Here is a 19,932-nt window from a genome sequence, read left to right as displayed (position 1 = left end):
ACTCTCGATATCAAAGCACACATTGGAACGCAGTTACGTCTTTGGAAACATCGAAATCACGGTTAAATAGGCTGTTAGTTTTTGTTTTTTACCCAAACATGATCTTGAACATGATACTTTTATCGTCAATCTGTCATCGATGGACAGAGAGTTATCTTTGGACATCGTGAATTTATCCTCAGCACAGAATAAAATCTATAAGTTACACTGTCCTTTATAACACAGTGACTCTGTGGACATTAAGGCTACAGTGTTGCAGTAATCACTGATTAAACTAATCTGTATAAAACTGATCAGAGAACGGTAACCTTTCATCTTGCAGTCGCACAGATTGAACATTCCTATCGTTATCAGCTGGATATGATGTGAACATTTCTGAGTGAGGATGACTGTGGTGCAGCTGAAACTAATACATGTAGTTTAAAAGTGAGTGTTTCATTCTCTGCTGGGTTAGGTAGGTACAGCTGAATAAACAGGCCTGTAGTTATTTAAAATGAATAACAGGCTGGAGGAGAATTCCAGCTCTTTATCATTCATTAATGAAACTCCAGTCTGGTAAATGATGAATGAGCAAGGCTGTATAAAATGTAAAGTTGTTAACGTATCGATCCTCCACTTCTACGTTTTAGAGCCAATCATGTTGTGTGTTGGCAGCATTCATATTTCCAGCTCCACCCATTAAAATGGAGGCTCTGCCTTTATTAACCCGTTGCCATGGTGAATCGTAGTATCGGAGCTCCATTGATGAGGCTTTTTTTCATCCCCACGCACTTGTTTCCAGCAGGCTCAACATACTCAGAGCTGACTGAACTGATTTTAAACACCTGTTCTGAAACGGAAAACTCGGAGTTTGACAGCTCAGAGTTCAGGTTTCCACTCAGTTTTTTTGAACCTGCTTTCTGAAACGAGGCCCTGGTCTGTTGGTTTCTGTTCTTGTGTTCAGTATTCAGTCTGCTTGTTTCCTGTTATTAGTTTTTTGCCTAATGATGTTCAGTTGTGTTTCTGCCTTTAGGTTTGGTCCTGTCTGTTTGCCTTTCTGCTTCACTGTGTCTGCTGTGCCTAATCAGTTCATCATGTCTTTCTCCCTTGCACTCCCTCCCTGCTTGTGTGCCTGTGTATTTAAGCCTTCAGTTCTGTTCAGTCCTTGTTTGAGTCTTCTGTCCTGTCCCTGCGTTTATTGGATCACCCTGCCTCTGTTTGGATTTCTCAGTTCTGCTTTTCATTCCTTGTTGGATTTTTGTTGCCTTTGGATTGTTATTTAGTTTGGACTCTTGCCTTGTGCTCTTAGGAAGCCAGTTTCAGTTTAGTTTTTGTTTTAAACAATTATTTAAACTGCATCCACCTGGCAAGTGTCTGCATTTGGGTCCACAGCTCAGCTGCCGTGACACTGAAAATGTTCACTGAACAGGACTTTTTCACTTTTTGTTTGATAAAACGTTTAACTGACCAACTAGGTTACCATAGTAACAGTTAAAGAGATCTCCGCTTTCTGACACTCCAGCTCTTTATCTTTATCCAAACAGCTCAGGAACAGATTGATTCATGGTTAACAGTCACACTCCGCTCTGTCTGTTTCCACTTTAAAATTTCACTTCTCTAAAAGTTTTGGGGCTGGAAGTTTTCACTCTGTCTGAAAGCGTTCCTTATTTTCTCCACCTGGACCTCCAGCTGAAGGTAATGTAACCAGCTTGAAAGCTTTTCCTCGTTAACAGGAGCTGTAGTTAGCTCAGCTCCGCTTCATTTCTCCAAACTCTCAGCTCAGAGCTTCACTGGAAACTCAGGACGAAGGAGGCAGAGACGAGCCGCTGCTCTCCTGCTGTCTGAGCCACTAAATGCTGCTGGAGAACAGCTGTTGGTGTCGGTGAGTGCTGTCAGGAGATTTACCTGCAGGACGAAGCTTCTTCACAAAGACAGTCAGCCGGTTCTTCATTCATCTATATTCAGTATCTTATTATTCAGATATGTGAGATTGTCTGTCTGTAGATAAATGTCACATGTCTGCATGATCAGCTGACCTGCTGTGGTCTGACCAAAAGACATTAGCTCAGCAGTTCATTAGAAGAGAACCAGCTGAACACTGTCTCTATCTGAAGCTGTAAATAACGCCTGTGATCAGAGTCCTTTACAGGAAACTTTGGAGGTCATTATAAGGAATTTTAAGATATTAATGTTTTATAAATGATAAAGTTGTCAAAGACGGGAAACGTAAAGATGTAAAGTTATTATTTTGGAGTGTTAATCCCTGTTGGTGTAAAATAATCAGCTGTAGCTTGTTGCAACAAGTCATTTTCTACAGGGACTCTGTAGACAGAGAGATTCTGTCAGACCACATCAGTCCTTCAGTGAATGTATCCGGTCCTCCATGCAGGTGTGTGTGCTGGGCTGCAGCTTCATGCCTCCATCTAGTGGACTGATAGTAGAAGTCCAGCAGCTGATGGCAGCTTCCTCTGCCTCACGCTGCTGTCTGACTGCATTCAGCTGCCACTGATATGAAACAGAAACTAGCAGCCAATCAGTGGAGGAGCAGCTGATCTTTTTCCAGGAGAAATGATGGAAAGGAGGATTTGAGTTGATGTGCAGATGAATGATTTGTGTTTCCTCTCCAGGTGAAAGTGGATGTGAGTTGAGCAGCATGAGTCAGTGTGAGGACAGAGAGGAGGGAGTCCCTCCCTCTAAAAGCACTCTGTGTGGGGAACATGACAGCCAGACCAAAGCCCAGAGGTGAGATGAGGATCTCTAACTGTCCAGGACTCAAATCACTCCACCATCATTATTCACTCTCAAAGCTCTGTGTGTGTTGTGTTGTAGCCCAGAGCAGCAGCAGGGACCAGACTCTGCTGGACCTGGACCTGGACCTGGACCTGAGCCCAGCTGTGTGTCCTTCAAGAGTGATAATTCAATGGGTCGCTACATTGAATTTAAAAGACAACAACCTTCAGCAAAGAGGTAAGCTGTAACAAAATATTCACCTTAAATGACACAAATGTAAAAGGAAGTTTTTCCTTGCCTCTGTCTCCTAGTGCTGCTCTTGGTGGGAACTGTTGGGCTTCTGTAAATTAGATCACAGAGTACGGTCTAGACCTGCTCTTTTATGAAAAGCGCTGTGAGATAACTTGTTGTGATTTGGCGCTATATAAATAAAATTGAATTGAATTGAAATGTAAGTATTTTATTTACCTTAAGTGTTGTGAAACAAACATTTATTTAATTTATTTTTTTATTTTTCACATACATTTATATTCTCAAATCTGAAGCAGTGAGTGTTGGAGCCCAGAGCAGCAGCAGGGATCAGACTCTGCTGGACCTGGACCTGAGCCCAGCGCTGCGTCCTTAAAGAGCAATAATTCGATGGGTCGCTACATTGAATTTAAAGGACAACAACCTTCAGCAAAGAGGTAAGCTGTAACAAAATATTCACTATAATTGAAACAAATGTGTTTTCTATTAAGTTTTGTGGAAAAAAATAATCTACACAATTAGATTTTTCTATGTGTTTCCTGTTTTGTGTCGAATTGCACAATTTTGTTCTGTATTTTTTGGAAGTATTTCCTGTCCTGACATTGGAGTCGACTCCTTAGTGAATTCTGCAGGCAGACACTCTTGTGTCTCTTCCTAGCTTGTTTGGTGGCCTCTATTGATAACATTAAAACAAAAATCTAACCTTTGTGTTGCCTGCCCAAGTGTTTTTCAATAGAAAGCAACTGAATTTGCCCCATGTTACCAGTTCAGTGCTGTTCCTCTGTAACTGCCCTCAGCTTGATCTACAGGACGCAGAAATGGTGCTTTATGGGTTTATTTGCTCTTTGTCACCAAAGATCTCATGTACCGTAGATACACAGTTAAAACTATAAAGATGTGTACAAAAACAGGTGCTTGTCTAAAAGTTACACACATTAGCATTTAACAATACATACAATGATTGACAAGCAGAGTGAACTAAACCTAATATTAATCATATTACTTTTCCAGTCCAAATCAACAAGTCTGATAAAATTAGACACTGCATCTAGCTGCCTTGCTCCAAACACTTCAGCAGTATAGACTAAGGGATGGAGGGCTGTATTGAGGGGTTGGTAAGAACATTTGGTATCAAACCAAACTGACACGGTTTTGATCCCACTGAGAATCAACAACTGCAGACCGATCTGTTGATTCTCAGTCGGATCAGTAGGACAAGTAAACCTTTACCATAACAGGGGCTCATCTGATTCACTGTTCACACCCAAATACCAATTCATGGACCTTTACCTTGTGTCTGTCTCTGTGTGGACAAACATAATGTGAGCTAACTCTTCATGATTCCTCCACAGAGTCCACCAGGAGAGCTCAGAGGTTCCCAGTGGTCAGTCTGCCCAGCAGCATCAAACACACCTGGACTCCATATTTATGGTCTGTACATGTACAACAACTACTTTTCCATCTATTCTGTTCACAATAATCTCCACGCTGCACTTTTTAGACCAGTGGATTGTCAGTCTGTCCAACATGGATCTGATGTTTGGTTCCATGATTTGACTTTGATTGTGTCCTTCATATAATATTCTGTTCCAGCTGCTGGAGGACAACATTGTCACTTTTGTGAAGAACGAGCTGAAGAAGATCCAGAAGGCTCTGAGTTCAGATTACCCAGAATGCTTAGAGAGTCAGAGGGAGGATGAGGAGGTGTTGGAGGGTGAGGAGGAAGAGCAGAGGAGGAGCAGCAGGGAGGCATTTCTGAAGATCACACTGCACTTCCTGAGGAGAATGAAGCAGGAGGAGCTGGCTGAGCGTCTGCAGAGCGGTAAGAGGATTTCTCTAAAGATTGAAGCTGCTGGATAAACGGGAAACTTTCATATACTTAATTTCCTGTTGACCTTCGGAATTAATTTGTCCATTCTGTTTTGTTTCCCAACGCCCAGTTAGTATCAAATACAGGTCAAAAGTCTTCGTTCTGATTGGCTCATACAGTCTGCTTCAGGGGCACACTGGGTGAACAAAAATGGACCAAGGTTCCTCATCAACCCACTATGCAGACAAAGCATTTGTCAGGGGTCCTTATTCCTGCATTCTTGATAAAAGTACACAAAATGTGCGATTAAAACATATTTTAAAAACTGAAAACACCTATCGATCTTTCTTCAAGTAAAGTAATGACCTTAGCTGAGCCCTTAAGTAGGATAAATAAATTAACCATATCATAATCATTCTTTCCATTTCACTGGTGCTTTGGACTGGCTTTAACTCTGCTTTTAACTGTTATTGCCCTCATCTTTGCTACCCTTTGCATGTTGCAATTTTACTTCTTTTTAAATCTACATGAAGGTAATGATGAGATCACTTTAAAACATCACACTTGCTTGCTGCCTAGCCTACTATTGTTCTCTGAATCTGTCGATATGGACCAACCCAAACCACATGCTTTCATATGAAGGGAGCCTCACATGATTTGCCTTAAATAGCGCAATACAAACCAATACAATCTTTTTATTCCTAAAGATGAACATAATCTTTCCAACACAAAGAATTACTGAGGCAATAACACGGGAGACGTCCATTGATGAATAGGTTAGGGAAATAGTACTGTTTTATCCACCCAGTTTTTCTCCCTTCTTCACAAAAAATATTGTTCCTGCAAAAATAGCAACTGGTACCCTAAATGAAAGCCAAGATCAGTTATCCTGGCAACATTATATTTAATGAATTCACAGTCTGACATTGCTATAAAACAAAAAGCAACCAATGAGAAAATTAACAGGCTCATGTCCATCAAAAGAAAGCCATGTTCTGCACATCGACAGGATTCTGTTACTATATCAGAATCAATCCATCTGATTTAGATGTTAGGGGCGGTTGTGGCTCAGGAAGTAGAGCAGGTGCCAACTAACTTCAAAGATTGGCAGATCAAGTGTTCTTGGGCTGTGCCATGTGAATGTGTATGAATGAGCTGAATGGGTGTTGGTGGGAGAACTACAAAGGTGCTACACAAGAACAGACCATTTATAGCCTGCATAGATTAAATACGCCATTATTGGAAGGTGAAAGTATTTCTGCTGGCTTGTGAAAGGGTGATAAAGACTGCTTTCCAACACAGCCACTAGTGGCATAGTGTACAGTTACTGGATTTGAATTATATTAGTTGAACAACCAAACCTTAATGCTATTTGCCTGATTTTGTAAATGTTTGCATCTGCCCAGCTCGTCAATATCTGGCAACAGTTAAAGCTCTGTTGCGTAACCGCACACACAGCACGGATGACAACTCATAAATAAAATTTAAAACAACATACTGTAACATACCTGCATTCATGACTTTCAGGGTTTGTGGTGTAGGTTGAAAGGTGGGAGGACCCAAATGCAGGACACAAGGCTGACAGGTTCTGTTCAATGATTTATTAAGGCAACTAAAAGCGAGCACACTTACACATGAGTGGCTGAGTCCAATGTAAACCAAAATATACCAAAAACAAACAGAGAATCCAGAACGGGTGTGATCCTTAATCCACAGAACAAATGAAGTACAGGTTGTGTTCAGGCTGGAAACAGGCAGGCAAGACAAACAGCAACTACAACACACTGCAATGACCAGACAAAGACTGAACAGAAACGGCAAACATTTAACACTAAGGACTAACGAGCAGGCGAGAGAAACACTGGTGGGAGGAATCAGGACTGACGAGACAGGCAGGCAGAGAGACAGCAGGGGAAAACAGAGAGGCAGGCAGGCAGGCAGATTACTAGGGGAACAGACAGAACACGTGTTACAAAATGCCAGACAAGAATCTAACTTCAGACATTAACAGAAACCTATGTAAACAGACAAACACAGACCAACTACAACACAGGGATCATAACAGACAAACCTAAATGAGAACACAGAACTAGAACACACAATACAAAGCAGACTAAACTAAAATAATGCAGACAAAGAACTAGACAAGACATTAACTAAGGCACAGGAGTGGGAACTAAAACATGGAACCAAAATGCAGACTAAATAACAGATACTGAACTGACCGAACATTAAAGTCAGAGAAACTCAGGATAGGATCGTAACACATGACAAAGGACAACAGTATTGAATAGTCATCTCGTGGACAAACAGCGCATGCTCTATCTGGAAAGACAGCATCAAGTTAAAGTTAGCTAGCTATATTGGAGAGATTTTCTACTGGCTAAAAAACACAAACGAATGGATAACTTTAAAATTAATGAACACATAATATTCGACCAAAGAAATCTAGCTTAACTTTTATGTAAATAACAAGTTCAGTCTACTCAACTTAAAAACATGTTTGATCCCACAATCACTCCAGTTCAATCCAGCTCAAAAAGGTTTAAAACTGAAAGGTCCACTCCTCTTTTTTAGAAGAAAATAAGTAGCTATATTTCTTTGAGAGTATACTCTAAACTGTTAATTGTATTTTCAGAATCTCCTAACATGTGCCAGCTTAATCTCAAATCTAAGCTGAAGGAGAAGTTCCAGTGTGTGTTTGAGGGGATTGCTAAAGCAGGAAACCCAACCCTTCTGAACCAGATCTACACAGAGCTCTACATCACAGAGGGAGGGACTGGAGGGGTCAATGATGAACATGAGGTCAGACAGATTGAAACAGCATCCAGGAAACCAGACAGACCAGAAACAACCATCAGACAAGAAGACATCTTTAAAGCCTCACCTGGAAGAGATGAACCAATCAGAACAGTGATGACAAAGGGAGTGGCTGGCATTGGGAAAACAGTCTTAACACAGAAGTTCACTCTGGACTGGGCTGAAGACAAAGCCAACCAGGACATACAGTTCACATTTCCATTCACTTTCAGAGAGCTGAATGTGCTGAAAGAGGAAAAGTACAGCTTGGTGGAACTTGTTCATCACTTCTTTCCTGAAACCAAAGAAGCAGGAATCTGCAGGTTTGAAGAGTTCCAGGTTGTGTTCATCTTTGACGGTCTGGATGAGTGTCGACTTCCTCTGGAATTCCACAACAATGAGGTCCTGACTGATGTCACAGAGTCCACCTCAGTGGATGTGCTGCTGACAAACCTCATCAGGGGGAACCTGCTTCCCTCTGCTCGCCTCTGGATAACCACACGACCTGCAGCAGCCAATCAGATCCCTCCTGGGTGTGTTGACATGGTGACAGAGGTCAGAGGGTTCACTGATCCACAGAAGGAGGAGTACTTCAGGAAGAGGTTCAGAGATGAGGAGCAGGCCAGCAGAATCATCTCCCACATCAAGACATCACGAAGCCTCCACATCATGTGCCACATCCCAGTCTTCTGCTGGATCACTGCTACAGTTCTGGAGGAGGTGTTGAAGACCAGAAAGAAAGGAGAGCTGCCCAAGACCCTGACTGAGATGTACATCCTCTTCCTGGTGGTTCAGTGCAAACTGAAGAACGTCAAGTATGATGGAGGAGCTGAGACAGATCCACACTGGACTCCAGAGAGCAGGAAGATGATTGAGTCTCTGGGAAAACTGGCTTTTGAGCAGCTGCAGAAAGGCAACCTGATCTTCTATGAATCAGACCTGACAGAGTGTGGCATCGATATCAGAGCAGCCTCAGTGTACTCAGGAGTGTTCACACAGATCTTTAAAGAGGAGAGAGGGCTGTACCAGGACAAGGTGTTCTGCTTCGTCCATCTGAGCGTTCAGGAGTTTCTGGCTGCTCTTCATGTCCATCTGACCTTCATGTCAGAAAAACAATCAACATCCCAGATATCTGAAACAAGAAAGGATGTTTCTGCAATGACACAGTTCTACCAGAGTGCTGTGGACAAGGCCTTGCAGAGTTCAAATGGACACCTAGACTTGTTCCTCCGCTTCCTTCTGAGACTTTCACTGCAGACCAATCAGAATCTCCTACAAGGTCTGCTGACACAGATAGGAAGTCGCTCAGAAACCAATCAGGTAGCAGTCGAGTACATCAAGAAGAAGATTGAAGAAAACCCTTGTCCTGAAAGAAGCATTAATCTTTTTCACTGTTTGAATGAACTGAACGATCGCTCTCTGGTTGAGCAGATTCAACAGTACCTGAGCTCAGGAAGACTTTCCAGAGAGAAACTCTCTCCTGCTCAGTGGTCAGCTCTAGTCATTATCTTACTGTCATCAGAAAAAGATCTGGATGTGTTTGACCTGAAGAAATACTCTGCTTCAGAGGAGGCTCTTCTGTTTCTTACGGCTGTGGTCAAAGCCTCCAAGAAAGCTCTGTAAGCAGAACATATTTGCATATGTTGCACGTAGTACACATACACAACCATCTTTTCAGCAGTAGAGAATAATTACATACTATGTGTGTTTTAAAATTTACATTGTCTCTCCAGATTGAATGGCTGCAACCTCTCAGAGAGAAGCTGTGAAGCTCTGTCCTCAGTTCTCAGCTCCCAGTCCTCTAGTCTGAGAGAGCTGGACCTGAGTAACAACAACCTGCAGGATTCAGGAGTGAAGCTGCTTTCTGCTGGACTGGAGAGTCCATATTGTAAACTGGAAACTCTCAGGTAAGAAGTTAAGTTAGTGTTGTAATTGATTTGTGATATTTATTAATCAGTTATCTGCAGTTTCAACCATGTGTCTCAGATCAAGATTTCCACCCATCCAACCAGGTCTTAGTTCCAGTGGCAGCCGGCTAAACAAAGTATCCTATGTCTGCCATAGTCATGTCCTCTATCTCTACCTGCTGAATTTTGAGGGATTCCTAGATTTGACAAGCTATTCCTCTAGAGTTTTCAAAGTCGTCCCTAAGGTCTCCTTTTGCCTGGAATACCTCCACAAGGAGGCACTAACTTTTTTGTAGTTAAATCTTAAATCTGAGTCACATTATCCCATACATGACTGACCTTTTTAGGTGGGCTTTGTCACTAGTCCCTGGTGTTTGCAAAAGGTTAGCAGTAAAGGCTCTACAGAGGTTTCTCCTGTAAATCCTGTCAGATACAACTCTGAAATCTGAATTCAAGCAGCTGTTATGGTATCATTGAATGTTATCAGCTGATCAGGTCTACAAGAGAACAAACTGGTCATCAAACTTTCAAATATAAATTAAAATATGAATGCAAGAACATGATTGATTTACAGTATGTTGGAAACTCACACATCATGGGAACAAAGTGAACCTTTAAAAGGAGAGAACTCGCATCTCTCAGCGGTCCACTCCTAGCCTCCACTACAGAAAGGAGATACCTACTTTCAATATTTTATTTAAGTTTAGGTCTATCTTAACAGTCGAGAGTAGACTGTTTTGTTCATTTTGTTTTTAGATTCTTGTGTTACCAAACATGCTTTTGGATCCCAAAGGAAATCATTATTTACCACATAATGGTTTCATACCTGAAAATGAATATATGGTCTCCACTGTCCATATATCGAGAGATGGATAACCTCTGACGCCCCGATCTCTTGATCTTTTTATATCAACCCACTGCTTTTTCTCGCTGTACAGGATCCGGACTTCATTAGTATCCTTACGTGTTTGATATTTTGTATCAATGCGACGCTGCTGGGCCTTTACTCATTTTATTCCTGACACTGTGAATGAAACCAGTAATGGTGCTTTATCAAGGCTGAAACCCAACATGACCGTTGAATGAAAATTCACTGTTGGTTACTGTGTGAAAAGCGGCAATTACTTACACCACAGTAGTTAAGCTTTGTGTTTTGCTTGTGTTATATCCCGCTACTGCATGCACAGACAATAGCAACACCATATCAAGACTAAGAACATTACCCGTCAATTGAATTAAATTGACCACTGGATGCTGTGTGATACAGTGTAGTACAGTGATTGGCAATAGGTGGCCCGCGAGCCAGAACCGGCCCGCTAGCAATAATATCTGGCCCGCGGCTAGATTGCTTTGACAGCAGAAAAATAAAAAATAAATAAATGGATAAATAAACAAGTGAGAAAAAAATATCTGCAGTTAGTTGGAATTGATCTTACAACCTTCCAAGTGAGAGTCCTGCACTGTATCGACTGAGCTAAACACAGAAGAAACATTTCAAGATTTTGGGGTCTCCTTGACTTTACATTTCATCATTCGCAAAAACTTCACTTGTCCTTTATTTATACATTTGTACATGTATACATGTGCCTTTGAATGGACCCTCCATCTGCAAGTATGTGAAGTTGTTGTTACAAGGAGCATGAATAGCACCATATTTCCAAACCTTGCATCAAGTATTAGGTAACTCATGTCTGTCATGGTTGTTTGAGGATACGTTTGGAATTAAATTGTTTGTTTTTTTATTGTCCACTTAAAATTCCTGCCATACCAGGTAGCATTGGTGAGGGTACTGCCAAAGTATGCATAAACAGCAGGTCTCAGACCTCTCTGTGATGCCGGTGTCAACCCACTTGCAAAGATTCTTATTGTAAATCAAAGTTCAGTCATATCTATTATACATCAGGATTGTAAATTTTACTTTATAAAAAAAATCCACAAAAACTCTTAAGATATTTCTTCAATTCATCTTAAATACTGCAAACACATATAATTGCTCTTAAATCTTATTTTAAAAAGCTGTAATTATATGATGTAATTTAAATTATATCATGCCTGTATATCTGTCTGTCTTCTTGTTCATTTCTGTCTCCCCAGACTGAGTGACTGTAACCTCTCAGAGAGAAGCTGTGAAGCTCTGTCCTCAGTTCTCAGCTCCCAGTCCTCTAGTCTCAGAGAGCTGGACCTGAGTAACAACAACCTGCAGGATTCAGGAGTGAATCTGTTGTCTGCTGGACTGGAGAGTCCACACTGTACTCTGGAAAATCTCAGGTCAGATCAAGTTACTGTTGTCTTAAATGGCTTGAGATATTTCCATAATTATAATCTCTATTATTTTCTTGAAGTGTGTGTTCTCACAAAATATTGCTTACCATACCCTCAGATAATCTGCTGTGTGTTGTCTTCTGTGTTTGCAGGCTGTCAGGCTGTCTGATAACAGGAGAAGGCTGTGCTTCTTTGGCCTCAGCTCTGAGCTCCAACCCCTCCCACCTGAGCGAGCTGGACCTCAGCTACAATCATCCAGGAGACTCAGGAGTGAAGCTGCTGTCTGCGGGACTGGAGGATCCACACTGGAGACTGGACACTCTCAGGTATGAGGAGGTCTGCTGCAGCAACAGCCAACTAGTCAGGAAACATTTTCTCTGTAACTGTGGATAGACAAATGTAAAACAGATGTTCACACATTACTGTGACTTCTAAACAGTCTTGTCACATGAATTTTTAGAAGATCTAAAATGTTTTATTGAAGGAGTTTATCAGTAAGAATCCTTAGAGTCTGCTAGCCAAAAGCATGCTAATCACCAGGCTTCATCACAGCCTGTCAGCCACCAGCTCTGGTCCCGGCCTGCTAACTGACAGTCAAACAGTCTCCAGCTTTCTAGCCTCCTCTTAGAACCTGCTTCTGGGCCTTTCCCTGTTTCCTGCACCTCAGACTTGAATCATGAGTCTCCCTTCCAGGGCTCCATGCTAGCCAGCACATCACAGAGACTTTGTCTTCCACTCCTGACATTCAGCTGATCTGTCCTTCAGAGACATTGTTACCCAGCTTCACTGCAAATTAGCTGTCTGGCTCCCCAGACACTTAAGTACTCAGTTCTCCAATGACTTTGCTATCTGGCTCACCAGAGATTCATGTGATTAGCACCCCAGATACTGTTCTTGCTAACACCGCAGAGACTATGTTATTTAGTACCACGATGGTACCACCAGTCCTGCCTCGGGTAAAGTTGACAGTACAACCGACTCCTGCTGCCAGTATCCCGTCAGCTGTTCTCTCAACTCATCGCTGGTGCTGAGCTTCCCATACCCACTAAGCTGTGGTGATCCCCCTGATCCAAATGTGATAAAGCAACTCACTATCACTGCTCAACCTCAATAACTCTGGCTTTCGTCTTCAGTCTTGTCGCTGGCCTCCCACTCAGCCTCCTCAGCGCATCCAGAGGGGTCTCATCTTTGGCATTTGGCCTACATAGAGGGCTTACCTTCACTGTCAGCCTCCAGAAGGGGGAGAGCTGTTCAGTCTTGCCACCTGTCTTTCTACTCATGTTTCATGTTCCAGAAGTTGTTGATTTAACCTGTCATATTAATTTCTGGTTTTTCATCTTTCTTGACCTGTTTTTTTTTTTTGGGACTACTTCATCTACACTCTAAGTTTCACCGTTTGTTCAATTAACACCCGAAATTTTGCCCATTCCCCTTAAGTGCCTGCATCTGGGATCGATGTTTCCTGTGTCAGTACATAGGTCAATGTAAACCTTTTAGTCTCTAGGACCAATAAAATAAAAAAGGTTCATTTAAAACATGTCATAATTCATCAGTATAAATAAATCTGAATAAATATATTTTTACCTGTTGCCACTACAAATTTTTTTTTCAGGTGTGTAGGAAATTGGAAAAGGAAAAGGAATAATCTAACAAAAAATTGTGTGAAATGAGTGCATGAGAGGAATGTAATGTCCATGTTTAATGCTGAAAGAGGATGTGCTGGTCTGACCCCCCTCCTCCTTTCAGAGTGGAGCCTGCTGGAGTCCAATGGTTGAGACCAGGTCTGATTAAGTGTAAGTGTGTTTTTCATTTGATTCATGAAAACAAAGCAGCACACATTCAACCATCTTCAGACTGTGACTCATCACTCATTCAAAGTGTCAATCAATGAACAGATGATAGATCAATAACCGCACCTGTATTGTGTCTCGTTCTCTCCATCAGATTCCTGTGAACTCACTATTGACACAAACACAGTAAATGGAAACCTCAAACTCTCTGACAACAACAGGAAGGCGACACGCGTGAAGGAGGATCAGTCATATCCTGATCATCCAGACAGGTTTGACTACTGGCCTCAGCTGCTGTGTAGAGATGGTCTGACTGCTCGCTGTTACTGGGAGCTCGAGTGGAGAGGAAGTGTTTATGTATCAGTGAGTTACAGAGGAATCAGAAGGAAAGGAGGCAGTGAAGACTGTGTCTTTGGGGAGAATGATCAGTCCTGGAGACTGAACTGCTCTGATGATGGTGGTTACTCTGTCTTTCATAATAACACAAGAACATTCATCTCCTCCTTCTCCTCCTCCTACTCCTCCACATCTTCCTCCTCTGGCTCTGACAGAGTAGGAGTGTATGTGGACTGTCCTGCTGGCACTATGTCCTTCTACAGAGTCTCCTCTGACACACTGATACACCTACATACCTTCAACACCACATTCACTGAACCCCTTTATCCTGGCTTTGGGTTCAGGTTCTGGTTCAGGTCTGGTTCCTCGGTGTCTCTGTGTTCTCTGTTGGAGGGAGAGTCTCCTCCTGTTAGAAAAAAGATCAGTTGAGTCTGTACAGGATTACAGTTCCAGAAATCTTTCAGCTTCTTGTAATAAATTCATCAATGAACTTTTTACAAAGCGATTCAAAGTGATTGAACAGATTCCTCATTTCTATTGTAAACTTCTTCCACTTCCCGTCCTTTAAAGATAGAAGCTCTGATCATTAAATGGTGGAAATGCCGTTGACTTGTACCTTCTGTCATGTGTTGCTTTGAATGTGTTGCTCTGGCTCTTGTTCCAATAAAAGCAAAATGTCACAGAGTGTGTTTGTTGTCTTTCTCAGCTCAGGACTACTGACACCATTCAGCTGGAAGATACAGTATATGACCAAAAGTTTGTGGACGCCATTGTCCATAAAGACATGCTTTAACCAGTTTGTTCTTTAGTTTTTTACCACGTAGCACATATTCCCTCTTTTCACATTTCCTTCTGTGTTTTGGGATTTGAGTGTCTTTATATTAGAGCCCCATGTTCACTCCTTTAACATGTAGAAACACTTTGACTTTGAATATCAGTCACAAAACAGATGAAGGATTCAGTATTTGTACTCCAGAGCTGTTTGTGTGGAGATGACTTTGAAACAGGAAGTAAACCTTCATGTTGGGACATAAAATGTAATCTGTAATCTTTTTTTTATTGAAAGAAATGTTTCAACACAACATAAACTACAGTTCAGGGACTGTAGTTTATTCAATTCAATTTTATTTATATAGCGCCAAATCACAACAACAGTTATCTCTCAGCGCTTTTCATAGAGCAGGTCTAGACCGTACTCTGTGATGCTATTTAACAGAAGCCCAACAGTTCCCACCAAGAGCAGCACTAGGCGACAGAGGCAAGGAAAAACTTCAAGAGGCAGAAACCTCGAGCAGAACCATGGCTCAGGGTGGGCGGCCATCTGCCTCCACCGGTTGGGGTGAGAGAGAGAGAGAGATGCCTCGACCGGTTGGGGTGAGAGAGAGAGAGACGGCAGCCTACACAATATACACAGAGGTACAGACAGTAAAGGTGATGTTGCTATAGACTAAATGAAAAATGGTACAGATATTTATAGTAGTGTTAATGGTAACAGTCGTAATGTTAATGATTATAATAACAATAAGACTAGTAACAATAGTCGTTGCAGCAGAGGGTGTCGAGCAGGAACACGGGGGCAGCAGGTGACCCGCAGCCACAGATCCAGACTCCACAGCTCCAGAGCCAGAAACACCTGCAGGAAGTGACAGGAGGAGAGAGGAGAGGGACGAGAAAGCACAAGACTACCAGAAAGGGGAGAAGTTGTGTTAGTAACATGCAATAATGGGATGAGGTTGCATACAGAGGGAGAGAAAGTAGAGGAGAGAGGAGCTCAGTGCATCATAGGAAATCCCCCGGCAGTCTAGGCCTATAGCAGCATAACTAAGGGATGGTTCAGGACCCACCTGAGCCAGCCAGCTAACTATAAGCTTTATCAAAGAGGAAAGTCTTAAGCCTACTCTTAAATGTGGAGATGGTGTCTGCCTCCTGAACCCAAACTGGAACCTGGTTCCACAGGAGAGGAGCTTGATAGCTGAACGCTCTGGCTCCTAGTCTACTTTTGGAGACTCTAGGAACCACAAGTAACCCTGCATTCTGGGAGCGCAGTGCTCTGGTGGGGTAGTAAGGTACTATGAGCTCTTTAAGATAAGATGGTGCCTGACCATTAAGAGCTTTGTAGGTAAGAAGAATCATTTTAAATTCTATTCTGGATTTTACTGGAAGCCAATGCAAAGAAGCTAAAACAGGAGAAATGTGATCTCTTTTCCTGGTTCCTGTCAGAACACGTGCAGCAGCATTCTGGATCAGCTGAAGAGTCTTAATGGACTTTTTTCGAGCAGCCTAATAATAAGGAATTGCAGTAATCCAGCCTAGAAGTAACAAATGCATGGACTAGTTTTTCTGCATCATTTTTAGACAGGATGTTCCTGATTTTCGCAATATTACGTAGGTGGAAAAAGGCGGTCCTTGAAATTTGCTTAATGTGAGACTTAAACGACATGTCATCCAGGTTTTAACATCCTGAAGGCACATTTGAAGTTTAGCTAAGTGATGAGTTTCATCTGGCTTGATCGATAGATATAACTGAGTATCATCTGCATAACAATGAAAGCTTATGGAATGTTTCCTGATAATATTGCGTAAGGGAAGCATATATAAAGTGAAGAGGATTGGTCCGAGGACAGATCCTTGAGGAACTCCATGACTAACTTTGGCATGCATGGAGGACTCATCGTTAACATGTACAAACTGAAATCGATCTGATAAATAGGACTTAAACCAGCTTAGAGCGGTTCCTTTAATGCCAATGAAATATTCCAGTCTCTGCAATAGGATCTGATGGTCAGTGGTATCAAATGCAGCACTAAGATCTAATAAAACCAGTACAGAGACAAGTCCTTTGTCTGATGCAATAAGGAGGTCGTTAGTAATTTTCACCAGTGCTGTCTCTGTGCTATGATGAGCTCTAAATCCTGACTGAAAATCCTCAAATAAACTATTGCTCTGTAGAAAGTCACACAGCTGTTTAGCAACTGCTTTCTCCAGAACCTTAGAGAGAAATGGAAGGTTAGATATAGGTCTATAGTTGGCTAAAACATCCGGATCAAGTTTGGGCTTTTTCAGAAGAGGTTTAATTACAGCTACTTTAAAGTACTGTGGTACATAGCCTGTTGATAGAGATAGATTGATCATATCTAGTATAGAGGTGCTGACTAAGGGTAAAACATCTTTAAGCAACCTAGTCGGGATGGGGTCTAAGAGGCAGGTTGATGGTTTAGATGAAGAAATTATTGAAGTTAGTTGGTAAAGATTGAGTGAAGCAAAACAGTCTAAACATATATCTGGTCTATCTACAGCTGTTTCTAAGGTTCCTGAGTTAAGAGATAAGTCGGTGCCAGTTGAGGGCAGGTCTTGGTGAATTTTGTCTCTAATAGCTAGAATTTTATCATTAAAGAAGCTCATGAAGTCGTAACTACTGAGAGCTATGGGAATACTTGGCTCAATAGAGCTGTGACTCTCTGTCAGCCTGGCTACAGTGCTGAAAAGAAACTTGGGGTTGTTCCTATTTTCCTCTATTAATGACGAGTAGTATGCTGCTCTAGCATTACGGAGGGCCTTCCTATAAGTTTTAAGACTATCTTGCCAAATTAAACGAGAATTTTCCACTTTGGTGGAACGCCAATTCCTCTCAAGTTTCCACAATATTTGCTTTAATTTGCGAGTTTCAGTGTTTTTTTTAGAGCGGCTACAGAGTCGAGTGTCATTCGCAGCGAGCCTGCAGCACTATCAACAAGATGATCGATTTGGGAGGGACTGAAATTAGCATAGGAGTCCTCCGTTACTTTGTGACTAGATAATGTATTTAGAGCTGATGGAATCGCATCCTTAAATTTAGGTACAGCACTATCAGACAGACATCTTGTATAGAAATTTTTGCCCAATGGCGTGTAGTTCAGCAATACAAACTCAAAAGTTATCAAACAGTGGTCGGATAAAGAGGGATTCTGTGGGAACACCACTAAATGTTCAATTTCAATACCATACACCAAAACAAGGTCGAGGGTGTGGTTAAAACAGTGAGTCGGTTCATGAACACTCTGAGAGAAGCCAATGGAATCTAACAGAGAGATAAACGCAGTACTAAAGCTGTCATTCTCAACGTCCACATGAATATTAAAATCCCCTACAATAATAACTTTGTCTGTTTTAAGGACTAAAGTTGACAAAAACTCTGCAAATTCAGATAAGAATTCAGAATACGGACCAGGTGCTCGGTACACTATAACGAAGAGAATTGGTTGCAGTGATTTCCAACTTGGGTGCGAAAGACTAAGAACAAGACTTTCAAATGAGTTATAGTTTGGTTTAGGTTTAGAGCTGATTAATAGGCTAGAGTCGAAGATAGCTGCAACTCCACCTCCTCGGCCTGTGCTCCTCCACAGCTCCTCTTCTGTTTACCTTTTTAAATAATTTCGATGGTTGGGGGGCAGACACCGTCACTATAGGATTTTCACTAAGTAACTCCTGAAATGGAGGAGCAGAGAAGTGTGTTAGACTGCGACTCTGCGTAGGGTTTTGGGAATACAGCACCGGGTATTCAGGCGCACTCTCCTCTAAGTCCCTATACTGACCAATCATTGAGCGCCGTTGAGCAAGTTGAGCGGCTCAATCCGCCAATCACTGAGCTCTGTTGAGCAGGCTGCTTCCTCAACCCACCAATCAGCCATTGCTTTGACTGACCGGGTCAAGTGCATCATGGGAGTGACAAGCATAAATAGTATATATACCTTTTGAACTTTAAGCTAATCATCAAAATATCACATTAAAAGGTAATGAAGGATAACATCCATAATTATTCCTCAGTACTTGTGTAGTATTTTTTTTTATTATTATTATTTCACAAAATACCTTTTTACCTCTACTTTAAGTAATTAAGTAATAGCAGTACTGTTACTTGTGTACATGTTTTCCATCTCCTGGTCTTCCAGTGTTTAGTCCCCTGTACGGTTTGAAAAGAAGAAACTAATCTCAATCTGTTTCTGTTTTATTACGCTTGTGATTTTATATGTTTTTAGTCTTTACCGAGCGATCGTTGACGGTGTTTAGGCGGGGTTAGCTGTAACGGCTCGCATTAGCAACCGCGATTAGCACGGAACAGTGGATTTTCGTGTATTAAATACACTAGGACTGTTTGACATCACGTCTAGATTTGACTTTAAGCATTCTAACAGTTTTTTCTGCGTGGATTTACGTGCAGTAATTACAAAGTTATTAACTGTTAAAGTTTTAAAAGCCTTAATAGGGAAAATATAATCGCCCATCTAACTACTAACATGAATCATAAACTGCAGTAATTCTTGATAGTCTTTGTATTGTTTTACTAAAAATTACATTAGACATTAGAACTAACTAACTATCCAAATACAGGTAGATTTTTCTTATGGCTAGTGACACTACTGTCACTTGCCAGTTTGACTGAATACATACTGTACATTTAAATAGTTTATCTCCACTAATTTAAACTATTTTGTCTCATAGTAACTGATAAGCCATTAACAGTCAATAACATGTTAAAACACTGAAAACACAAGGCAAGCAAAAATATAGTCTAAAATTAAAAAAACCACTACCTTTAGTCCCCTGTACGGTTTGAAAAGAAGAAACTAATCTCAATCTGTTTCTGTTTTATTACATCAGATAAAAAGCATGGATTTGGAGGGACACAAGTGCAGTGTATGTTCAATTCAATTCAATTCAATTTTATTTATATAGCGCCAAATCACAACAACAGTTATCTCACATCATTTTTAGACAGGATGTTCCTGATTTTCGCAATATTACGTAGGTGAAAAAAGGCGGTCCTTGAAATTTGCTTAATGTGAGACTTAAACGACATGTCCTGATCAAAGATAACTCCAAGATTCCTCACAGTGGTGCTGGAGGCCAAGGCGATGCCATCCAGAGAAACTATATCTTTAGATAATGCGTCACGAAGGTGCTTAGGCCCCAGAGCAATAACTTCAGTTTTATCTGAGTTTAACATGAGAAAATTACAGGTCATCCAGGTTTTAACATCCTGAAGGCACGTTTGAAGTTTAGCTAGCTGATGAGTTTCATCTGGCTTGATCGA

At 41.4% G+C, this 19,932-nt stretch overlaps 2 protein-coding genes across 2 annotated transcripts in view; both read left to right on the top strand.

Moving 5' to 3' along the window:
- Positions 1-4,275: 4,275 nt before the first annotated feature.
- Positions 4,276-19,932, top strand: part of LOC119896490 (NACHT, LRR and PYD domains-containing protein 12-like) — a 67,665-nt gene continuing 52,008 nt past the window's right edge. Inside the window, exons 1-6 of the mRNA XM_038709974.1 lie at positions 4,276-4,389; positions 4,552-4,780; positions 5,841-5,843; positions 7,407-9,186; positions 9,301-9,474; positions 11,569-11,742. Of these exons, the coding sequence (XP_038565902.1) occupies positions 4,387-4,389; positions 4,552-4,780; positions 5,841-5,843; positions 7,407-9,186; positions 9,301-9,474; positions 11,569-11,742 (2,363 nt within the window). The 5' untranslated portion in view covers positions 4,276-4,386. The remainder of the gene's footprint in view (positions 4,390-4,551; positions 4,781-5,840; positions 5,844-7,406; positions 9,187-9,300; positions 9,475-11,568; positions 11,743-19,932) is intronic.
- LOC119912137 (stonustoxin subunit beta-like) lies at positions 13,189-14,494 on the top strand. Its single transcript, XM_038731199.1, has 2 exons — positions 13,189-13,529; positions 13,681-14,494. Exons 1-2 carry the CDS (start codon positions 13,451-13,453, stop codon positions 14,289-14,291), a joined length of 690 nt encoding a protein of 229 aa, XP_038587127.1. The 5' UTR covers positions 13,189-13,450; the 3' UTR covers positions 14,292-14,494.

The sequence above is a fragment of the Micropterus salmoides genome, unplaced genomic scaffold (genome assembly GCF_014851395.1).
Source record: "Micropterus salmoides isolate LMB-PRFRI ecotype aquatic unplaced genomic scaffold, ASM1485139v1 Ms_hic_scaffold_1, whole genome shotgun sequence".
Taxonomy (NCBI): domain Eukaryota; kingdom Metazoa; phylum Chordata; class Actinopteri; order Centrarchiformes; family Centrarchidae; genus Micropterus; species Micropterus salmoides.
This window is presented reverse-complemented; position numbering and strand designations above follow the sequence as displayed.

Bases quoted from the DNA above. Each gene is read 5' to 3' on its own strand.
- LOC119912137 (XM_038731199.1), top strand. From the start codon at position 13,451: ATGTGCTGGTCTGACCCCCCTCCTCCTTTCAGAGTGGAGCCTGCTGGA. The intron at 13,530-13,680 runs GTAAGTGTGTTT...TCTCTCCATCAG, and splicing joins GAGACCAGGTCTGATTAAGT to ATTCCTGTGAACTCACTATT.